Source organism: Notothenia coriiceps, unplaced genomic scaffold (genome assembly GCF_000735185.1).
Source record: "Notothenia coriiceps isolate Sejong01 unplaced genomic scaffold, NC01 NC01_scaffold00038374, whole genome shotgun sequence".
In the NCBI taxonomy this organism is placed as follows: Eukaryota; Metazoa; Chordata; class Actinopteri; order Perciformes; family Nototheniidae; genus Notothenia; species Notothenia coriiceps.
Genome location: NW_011371075.1, coordinates 79,451 through 89,648, shown reverse-complemented (window position 1 = coordinate 89,648; position 10,198 = coordinate 79,451). Strand labels below are relative to the sequence as shown.

Genomic DNA, 10,198 nt, shown 5'->3' with positions numbered 1-10,198 from the left:
CCCCCCGGCAGTGGCGACCTCCCTTTTAGTTTGTGGGCCGTCTCAGTTCTATGTTCTATCCCTGTTTTCTGCCTCCCTTAGCACACGAATTCATTTATATCCTTACCCCCCTCTTTTAGTTATGTCGTATATAAGTGTTACAAAAACTATAAAAGTGTACGTACATTAGTAGAAAAATCATATTATTTGTTTTGATTTACCGTTTATTGTTAGGTTGAAAAAACTTTTTCTCCGAAAAATCAGTGATTCTACCACGCAATTCAACGAAACATTACGTTAACCGGGATTAACCCTCGAAGATAACCGTAGGTAAATTCGACAATTTCTTTTTCCATTATAATAACCGTTGAAATATTATATACGTATAGGGGTTAGAGAGTTGTACAAAATATTAACGGTTTGAGGATGAGCATACTATAGCAATAGTACCTACGGAAACTTTAGGTTGGAATCATTATCAGTGTGTTTTGGAGGAAAGACTATATAATGAATTGAGGAGCAAAAGTTTAGAACCGCTCGCAACAAACGCTAACATTGTCGCCTACCGGGTTCGGAGACTACAACCGAGTCACAACTGTAGTTACCAGGGTCGCAGTATGAAGTAGGAGGAGAGGAAGTGGCAGAGAGAAAGAGGCGGGAAAAGTGAGCCACCACTGTTGGAGAGCAAACTTTAATGGGGCTCCCCCCGCCTCCCCCGGTTAATTGAAACAATGGAGACCGCCGCATTGGTTTGCCCTTGTTGTAGCGTACACTCCGATGTCTAGGGAGACACCACTATCCTTCAGAAGTAACCACCCTCGATTATACGGTCTTCTGTATATCCTTCCGACTCAGTTAACGTCACTCCTCCACTTCCCCCCCCGACTGGGCGGAAGAACAGATCGAGGTGTCGTCGCGGTCCGGAGTCAAAAACACAACCGTCGGCGGCCCTCAGGACATCCCCACTAAAGTTAGTTAACGACGCGGAGAGGTGGAGTGTGGCCTAATTAGGTTTCTTCTCAATTCAAGACGTGCCATTTGGAGCAGCTTTTCCTCTCATGTGTTCAAAGGGCAGTGCTATTTAAAGAGAAGGCGGTAGAAGAAGGAGATAATAAGTTCAACACATCAAAAACATTTCAGACCAAACACTCAGATATTAACTTTTGCACAATGTTGCGCTTTTAATTGAAATGTTTAAATCTTTTTATTTTAGTGAAAATAACTCCGATACGGTAAAAGAGAGTAATAACAGTAGTCTCCCCTTGTCTTCAGTCCCTTGTTGTAACTCTAGAAGTTGAGTCCAGGTGATAAAGAGAGATGAAGTCTGTCCTCACGCCCCCCTCCCCCTCCCTCCAACCTGGTTTATCCTTCCCCTGACACACAATGCCTGCACAAATTGGCAAGCCTGTAAAAGAAGCCTTTTTCTCTTTCCTTCCAAGTGGAACTAATAACCTCACGCAGTAAAATCCCCAGCTGGTACCTGAAGCACCAACACCAATAATTACAGAAACGCTCGGATGTTAGCGTATGCCTAACAGACATTTTCCAGGTTTGTGTGGGGATCACATTCCTCCAGCACCCCAGGACACTGTTCAGCTGGTGCGCTGAGGTAATGTCTTCTCCCAGGCTCTTGTTTCTTCACAATGATTGGATCACTCACAGGAGAATATGTGAAGCTGCGCTGACTTTGAACCTTTGAGTTGCTGTGACTGGTTTCTTTAGATGTTATCTCTCTGGGAAGACAAATAGCACATTTCCTTCTTGTTCTGTATACGCCAGGGGTGTCCACACTATTTTCACTGAGGGCCACATACAAAGGGCTGGGCCCCTCACTAGAGGTGAGGTATACTGCCTCATAGGTTAAATTATAATTCAGCAAAATCAATCAAATGTAGGTAAATGATGCTTTCTACTTGAATATGATTGAAGAAACATCACAGCTCTCCATTGGGTTTCAGTTGCAGCTCATCCCTTAATACGGAAGCCTCAGATTGCTTATAATAAGGGGAAATATGAAGGGTCTTTTTAAAGCTTGTTATGGAAATAAAAGAAAGATTTGTCAGCTCTAATTGACTGAATGTCTTTGAATAGTGGACTTATTAACATATGAAAACGACTGTGTAATATAGGCTCACATATATTTTTAAGAAGTACAATATAAGACAAACATGACTTTCAGGTGGGGGGCCATATACCGTTATACTTTAGGAATTTGCTGATGGCCAATTAGAAATGGACAACAGGCAGCATTTGGCCCCCGGGCCGTAGTTTGGACACCCCTGGTATAAGCTTTGTCTTACAGACTCTCACACATTTGAAGTATATGTGCTTCAGAGAACGGTGTGCTAAAAGTTCCAGGAGCCTGCAGTGAATATTTCCCCTCGGCAGATCCTTCAAATTGAGTATAATTCACAGCGGCAGGATCAGTATTTTCCGTGTTCGCTCCCGGACTCGCCTTTGATTCCTCCTGAAAAGGCGTCAGCATTCTCAGACACTTCCATCTGATGTTTGCCGGAGACATCGTGTCAGATCACATCCACCAGGAGAAACACACACTTTTTTTTCCTGACGCTTTTGACGTTAATCAAAGGCGATTAATCCTCCGCCTCAGATGTGTAGGTTTCCCCCCGGAGGCCCACACAGACACGTTATCTGAAATCACCTTGAACGTTGTTAACCTGTCAGGTGAATATTTGGGCTCTTTGCCTCAACCTGTCCCCGTTTCACTTTTTTTCTCCCCTCAAAAACCCTGCTACGCTTTAACTCGGCAACGTCATTATTTCTCTGTTTATCCATTCTTCTCATATGGCTTATCTTGTTGGTAAACATTCCCAGCCTTTTACTCATAGATGGTGTTTCAAACAAGTGTAACTGTCATCTTGTGTTTATGCTGAAAAGTGGAACTTATTAACCAAAAACTTTGTTTGCTGCGTACTACAGGGACTTGTCTAACAACAGCATCGGCTGTCTCAACGTGGACATCTTCAAGGGCCTCACCAATCTGATCAGACTGTAAGTCCACAGTATTGTTATGAATATATTAGTGTGTGCTAAAACATGCATTTATATAACCCTGTCTTTGTCATCAACCTGGATATATAATCTCTATTTTCCTGCAGAAACCTTTCAGGGAACATCTTTTCCTCCTTGGCTCAGGGGACCTTTGACAGCTTGGCGTCTCTGAAGTCACTGTAAGTATAAAATGAATGAAGATGCATTAATAAACCATTGATTGACACTGTCTGGATGTCAGCTGATCATATTTCTATTTGCTTGCCTGTCAAATTAACACACAGGCTGTGTTCCAAATATAGAAATGTTGCTCCCGTTTCCTTCTGGCAACGTAAAACATGTCGATTGGATTTGTTTATTTCCAGTAACGGTGGACTTTTTTTCATTTTGAGATTTGTTTGAGTGATAGAAAGTATTTTTTCTTGGAGCAGTTTTAGAGAAAATGCAAGCTTTTAAATAGTCAATTATTTGTTTGGAACACAAGTTAGAATTTGTTTTGGGTATGCTGTAAACCATTGTTCTTAGGAAAATCATTATAAACGGGTCAGACTTAATAAAAAAAAATGTTTATATGCAAAACATCAATAACAGATACAAAATGATCAAATCAATTCTTAAATAATAAGTATTAAAGGCATTAAATATGGCAGCAAGGTGGAGGTTTTCCATCAGGCAGAACGCTGTTGGTCTTATAACTTGATATTTGTTGGTTCCCCAACACTTAACATGTCTTGTTTCTGTACCTGTGTGTGTGTCCGTGTCCACAGGGAGTTCCAGACACCGTTCCTGCTGTGTGACTGCAACCTGACGTGGCTGCTGCGCTGGATCAGAGACAGGAACATGGTGGTGAAGAACACAAAGTGCTCCTTCCCTCAGTCTCTGCAGGGCCAGCTCATCACCTCCATCAAGCCCGAGCTGCTCACCTGTGGTAGGGACACACACCCGAACACACACACACAGATTTGACCCAGCTGAAAGATGTCATCCTAAAATAGCAGCACACTCTGATACTGAGCCATTAGTCATTCCAGGGACACTCTCTGATGTGTCTTTTGTCCCGTCTCAGACGTTTTGAAATGTTGAAATAAGTCATGTTGAGTTGTGACACAGATTGTGGTGTCAAACGGTGGCCTGCCTCTTTAATTTCTCTATTTTGGTATCAGAGAGGGGGAGCGGAGGGCTTGTGCAGTGACAGGAGATAGGAGAAGGGCCGGGCCAGTGTTTGTACTTGCTCATATCTTATCTGTGAGGCCGTCATCACGGTGAGGGATTATGAAATACAGGGAACAGGTTTAGCAGGAGCCGTGGCCTCACATACATGAAATATTACCCAGAATTCAAGGCACTGTTTTGTTTTTGACACTAAAAGGAGAGTATGTCCAGGGGCCTCATTTATAACGCCGTGAGTAGGATTCACGTGGGAAGGTTGCTTACGTAGTAGAAATCCAAAAAATAGGTACAGAAATGTTCCGACATTTTCCGATTTCACCAAACATTGCGTACCGGCGAGGAAAGTGCGTACTGCACTTTCCTACGCCGGTTTCCCTTTATAAATCACAATCGACTCGAAATGTGGTGCAGCTTTTGCGGGCTTCACGTAACGCCCATATTTGCCTATAAGTAGTCAAACAAAACGCCCTTTCATTCATTCATTTTGACTGACTTTACGAAGAAGATCGCAGGAAATGACGACAGAACAGCTAAAAACACCGTGTCAGATTTTGGTTATTTTGGGGAGGTCGAGATAAATCTTATTGTTTGGTGGATGCAGTTTGAACCAGAGTAGCAGCATGGAGGTCGGATCGTCACCAAAATAAATAAATAAGTGGTCCGAAAAAGGTTAATGACAAAAATAATACACATAGCCTTCCTCAGGCAGTGTGTTTGTAGCGGGGACAGGAAACTGTAAGAAATGATCGGGGAATCCCTCCGGAGTGGAGTCATGAGACTGGATCTGAATTATTTTTTTGTATTTGGTGGTTTGCGTCCCAGCTGTCGATCAGCTGTGCGCAGCGTCTCCACTGCAGCCTGTTCATCTCAACCCCACCCCCGCAGCAACTCTATATCCACCAGTTAAAGGAAATACAACTAATGTGTTGTGTTATATTAGCTGTACAATTTACCACATATGGTATTCTTAGTTTCCATACCTCCTGTGTTTTACGAGCGACTTATCAAGTCTTGGCAAACGGCATAAAACCAACCCAGTCTCACAAAAAAACGTGTAATAACTACGTTGATCCACAAATTGGGACGTAGTATTTCTACAAAAACGCCTCTGAAATTGTAGGATCCCTACATTTTTTTTCACCATTAATTTCCAATGGCTGGCGTCTATGTCACGTGATCTTCAAATTTCTCCCTGCAGAAAAAAAAAACATGGCCGAACTTCGTTTTATTCTCGGTGGAAAATGCCTATTTTAAGGTTAGTTTGGCCATTAAAATGCGTTTTGATGTAATTTGATGCGAGAAATATGAGTTGTTATTGTTAACGTTTTCATTGTTACTGATACGCAGAGTGAAGCAGGTAGGACCCAAACGCATATAACATTTGATAATACCTTTATTTCAAGGTCTTGAGTAAACCTGGAACAAACAAGCAGACTCAGTTGGGTAACGAAGACGGGGTCAAGGACGGGAGGACAGGTCCTCAGCGAGGGAGGAGAGCCCTTGAAGCAGACCGAATACCTCCTCCACGGGTGTCTCGTAAGTCCGCCGACGATTCTCTTCCTCAGCGGTTCCGGTCGAATCGTCGGGCTCGGAGTTCTCGGTCCAAGGTTCGGGGTCAATGTCCCGGGGTCGTCGGTACCGAGGATTACGAGGTCATGCCGGGTGTGTCGTACCAAAAGTCACGAGGTCCATGTTAGGGTGTGTCGGTATCCAGGGCACAAGGACCAAAGGCAACGGTCGGTCCGGGTCCAAGACCGAAGTCATGGCCGGGATCAGGGTACAAGGCTGAGTCAAAGACCCGGTAGGTCCTCACCGAATGGCCGTTGCGTCGAGGGGCTCAAGACAGCCGCATGGCCGTTTGCGAGTCGAGGGGCTCAGGACAGTGCGTATGGGCCGGTGAGTCCGAGGAGCAGAGGACAACCACAAGTCGGCTGTGGTCGAGGGCTTCAGGACACCGGGCATGGCCGGCCTGAGGTCGTGGAGCAGAGGACAACCGAGAGGTTGGCTGAGTCGGTGGGGCACAAGACAACCGCCTTGTGTGCAAGTTCAGGGAGTTGCAAGGAAGAGTCAGGGGAAGTCCCGGTGTAGAGGTGCAAGGGAAGAGCTCAGGGAGAGCACTCTAGGGTAGAGCTCAGGGGAAAGTTCTGTGAAGAGTTCAGGTAGAGAGTTCAGTGGAGATGTTCAGGAGGAGAAGTTCAAGGACGAGTTCAGGGGAGAGGTCAGAGGAGAGTCAAGCGATGGGCTCAGGGGAGAGTCTTCAGTGGAGCACTTCAGAGGAGAGCTCAAAGGGAAAGTCATAGGAGAGCTCAAGGGAGAGCTCAGAGGAAGTAAGGGAGGGTTCATAGGAGAGCTCAAGGGAGAGCTCAGAGGAAAGTCAGGGGAGGCTCAGAGGAAGAGTTCGAGGGAGAGCTCAGGAGAAAGAGCTCAAGAGGAGGAGTTCAGAGGAGAGTTCAGAGGAGAGTCCAGGATGGGCTCAGGGGAGAGTTCGGTGGAGAGTTCCGCAGGAGAGCTCAAGGGAGAGTTCGATAGGAGAGCTCAAGCAGCGAAGAGCTCAAAAGGAGAGCTCAGGGGAGAGTCAGAAGGCAAGTTCAAGGGAGAGTTCCTAGGGAAGTTCAGTAGAGAGTTCAGAGGCAGTCCTCAGAGGCAAGTCTCAAGGGAGAGTTCTAGGGAGAAGTTCAGTAGAGAGAGTTCGAGTGAGGTTCAAGGGAGAGTTCAGGGGAGAGTTCAGAGGAGAGCTCAAGGGAGAGTTCGGCGAGAGGCTCAAAGGGAGAGGCTCAAGGGATAAGCTCAGGGAGAGTTCAGTGGAGAGCTCAAGGGAGAGTTCAGGTGGCGAGGCTCAAGGGAGAGTTCATAGGAGGGCACAAGGGGAGAGGTTCGAGAGGAGAGTTCAAGGATGGGCTCAGGGGAGAGTTCAGTGGAGAGTTCAGAGGAGAGCTCAAGGGAGAGTTCATAGGAAAGCTCAAGGAGAGCTCAGAGGGAGCTCAGGGAAAGAGTTTCAGGGGAGAGTTCAGAGGCAAAGTGCAAGGGAGAGTCCAGTAGAGAGTCAGTTGAGAGTTCAAGGGAGAGTCAAGGGAGAGTTCAGAGGAGGCTCAAGCGGAGAGTTCGGGGGGAGTGCGGGAGAGAGCTCAAGGGAAGCTTCAAGGGATAGAGCTCAGGCTGAGAGTTCAGTGGGAGAGCTGCAAGGGAGGTTCGGGAGGGAGGGGCTCAAAGAAAGAGCTTCCAGGGGAGAAGTTCAGAGGAAGAGTCAAGGGATGGGCTCAAGGGGAGAGTTCAGGTGAGAGTTCAGTGGAGAGCTCGAGGGGAGGGTTCAGAGGAGAGTTCAGGATGGGCTCAGGGGAGAGTCAAGGTGAGAGTTCAGGTGGGGAGCTCAAGGGAGGAGTTCGGGAGAGCTCAAGGGAGAGTTCGGGAGAGAGAGAGCTCAGAGAGAGCTCAGGGAAGAGTCAGGGGAAGTTCAGAGGCAGTTTCAGGGAGAGGTCTACGGAGAGTTCGGTTGAGAGTTCAAGAGGAGAGCTCAGAGGAAGTTCAAAGGAGAGTTCGAAGGGAGAGTTCAGAGGAGAGGCTCAGGGGAGAGTTCGGGAGAGAGCCAGGAGGAGAGCTCAAGGGATAGCTTCAGGTGAGAGTCAGTGGAGAGCGTCAAGGGAGAGTTCGGGGAGAGAGCTCAGAGAAGAGCTCGAGGGGAGAGTTCAAAGGAGATTTCGAAGGATGGGCTAAGGGGAGAGTTCAGGTGAGAGTTCAGTTGAGAGTTCAAGGGAGAGTTCAGGGGAGAGTTCAGAGGAGAGGCTCAAGGGAGAGTGTCGGGAGAGAGCTCAAGGGAGAGCTTCGAAGGGGATAGCTCAGGGGAGTTCAGTGGAGAGCTCAAGGGAGAGTTCAAGTGGCGAGCTCAAGGGAGAAGTTCATAGGAGGGCACAAGGGAGAGTTCCAGAGGAGAGTTCAAAGGATGGGCTCAGGGGAGAGTTTCAGGGGAGAGTTCAAGAGGGAGAGCTCAAGGGGAGAGTTCACTAGGAAGCTCAAGGGAGAGCTCAGAGGAGAGCTCAGGGAAGAGTTCAGGGAGAGTTCAGAGGCAAGTTCGAGGAGAGTTCAGTAGAAGAGTCAGTTTGAGAGTTTCAGGGAGGTTCAAGGGAGAGTTCAGACGGAGAGCTCAGCAGGGAGAGTTCGGGAGAGAGTTCGGGAGAGAGCTCAAAGGGAGAGCTCAAGAGGGATAGCCCAGGTGAGAGTTCAGTGGGGGGAGCTCAAGGGAGAGTTCGGGAGAGAGAGCTCAAAGAAGAGCTCAAGGGGAGAGTTCAGAGGACGAGTTCAAGGATGGGCTCAGGGGAGAGTTCAGGTGAGAGTTCAGTGGAGAGCTCCGGAGGGAGAGTTCAGAGGAGAGTTCCAAGGATGGGCTCGCAGGGGAGAGTTCAGGTGAGAGTTACAGTGGGGAAGCTCAAGGGGAGAGTCGGGAAGGGCTGCAAGGGAGAGTTCTCGGGAGAGAGAGAGCTAGAGGGAGAGCTCAGGGAAGAGTTCAGGGGAGAGTTCAGAGGCAAAGTTCAAGGAGAGGGTCTACCGAGAGTTCGGTTTGAGAGTTCAGAGGAGAGCTCAGAGGAAAGTTCAAAGGAGAGTTCAAGGGAGAGTTGAGTTCAGAGGAGAGCTCAAGAGAGTTCGGAGAGAGCTCAAAGGGAAGAGCTAAGGGGATAGCTCAGGGAGAGTTCCAGTGGAGAGCTCAAGGGAGAGTTCGGGAGAAGAGCTCAGAGAAGAGCTAGGGGGAGAGTTCAAGGAGAGTTCAAGGATGGGCTCGCAGGGAGAGTTCAGGTGAGAGTTCAGTGGAGAGCTCAAGGGAGAGTTCGGGGGAGAGCTCAGAAGGAGAGCTCAGGGAAGAGTTCAGGGGGAGGGAGAGTTCAGAGTCAAGTTCAAGGGAGAGTTCTGGGAGAGTTCTAGGGAGAGTTCGTTAGGAGAGTTCAGTTGAGAGTTCGAGTTGAGAGCTCAGAGGCAAGTTCAAAGGAGAGCTCAAGGGAGAGTTTCGGGCAGAGAGCTCAAGGTGAGTTTAGGGATGGTTCACGGCAACCTCAAAGGCGGTTGAGGTACAGAACGGGCAACCTCAAGGGCGTCTAACGAGAAGACGGCCGCCAGGACGGTGTTGGGGTACAGGACACGGCAACCTCCAAGGCGACCCCAGGACGGTGGGTATACAGGACACGGCAACCTACAGGGTCATGATGAGAAGAACGGCCCCAGGATGGGTTGAGGTACGGAACAGGGCAACCTTCCAGGGCGTCCTGATGAGAAGACGGCCCCCAGGACGGTTTGGGTACAGGACTCGGCAACCTCCAAGGCGTCTGGATGAGAAGACGGCCCCAGAGGTTGAGGTACAGAACAGGGCAACCTCAGGGTGTCTGACGAGAAGGCGGCCCCAGGCGGTTGGGTACAGGACCGGCCAACCTCAGGGCGCTGATGAGAAGACGGCCCACAGGAGGTTGAGGTACAAAACAGTAAACCTCCAGGGCGCTGATGAGAAGACGCCACCCAGGACGGTTGGGATACAGGGCACGGCAACCTCAAGGCGGCTGACGAGAGGACGGCCTCCAGGACAGCCGGGACACAGGGGAAGGCACGCCCTAGAACGGTTGTGGCCGAGGACGGGCCGGAGGCCTCGACAGGCCCGAAGCGGGGAGCTCGGGCCAGGGACTCAAACGGGCGCACAGAAGTGGGGAGGAGAGCTTGAGACGGAACGGGGCCCAGGCAGGCGGCTCTGGGGGAGGAGCTTGAGACGGAACGGGGCCCGGCAGGCGGGTTCAAGGGGAAAAAATTGAGACGAACGGGGGCCCGGCAGGCGGGCTCAAGGGGTGGAACCAGAGACGGAACGGGGGCCGGCAGACGGGCTCTGGGCAGGAGGTCTGGGGGAGGTGCGGTGGGACGACCTGAAACAAAAACACCCTCGTAGAGCCCTAGGCAGGGAAACCTCCCCACCAAATACAGTGTGAGGATTCAAGTACAGTGCCAACATCAAACATCCAAACCCACAAAACGACCAAAAAGGTACAGTCAAGCACTGAAGCAAGTGGCA

At 49.1% G+C, this 10,198-nt stretch overlaps 1 protein-coding gene across 1 annotated transcript in view; it reads left to right on the top strand.

Moving 5' to 3' along the window:
• The window catches only part of adgra3 (adhesion G protein-coupled receptor A3), a 34,398-nt gene that overhangs the window by 14,804 nt on the left and 9,396 nt on the right, over positions 1 to 10,198 (top strand). The window contains 3 exon segments of the mRNA XM_010797774.1: positions 2,846 to 2,991; positions 3,099 to 3,170; positions 3,759 to 3,919. Coding sequence (XP_010796076.1) covers positions 2,846 to 2,991; positions 3,099 to 3,170; positions 3,759 to 3,919 — 379 coding nt within the window.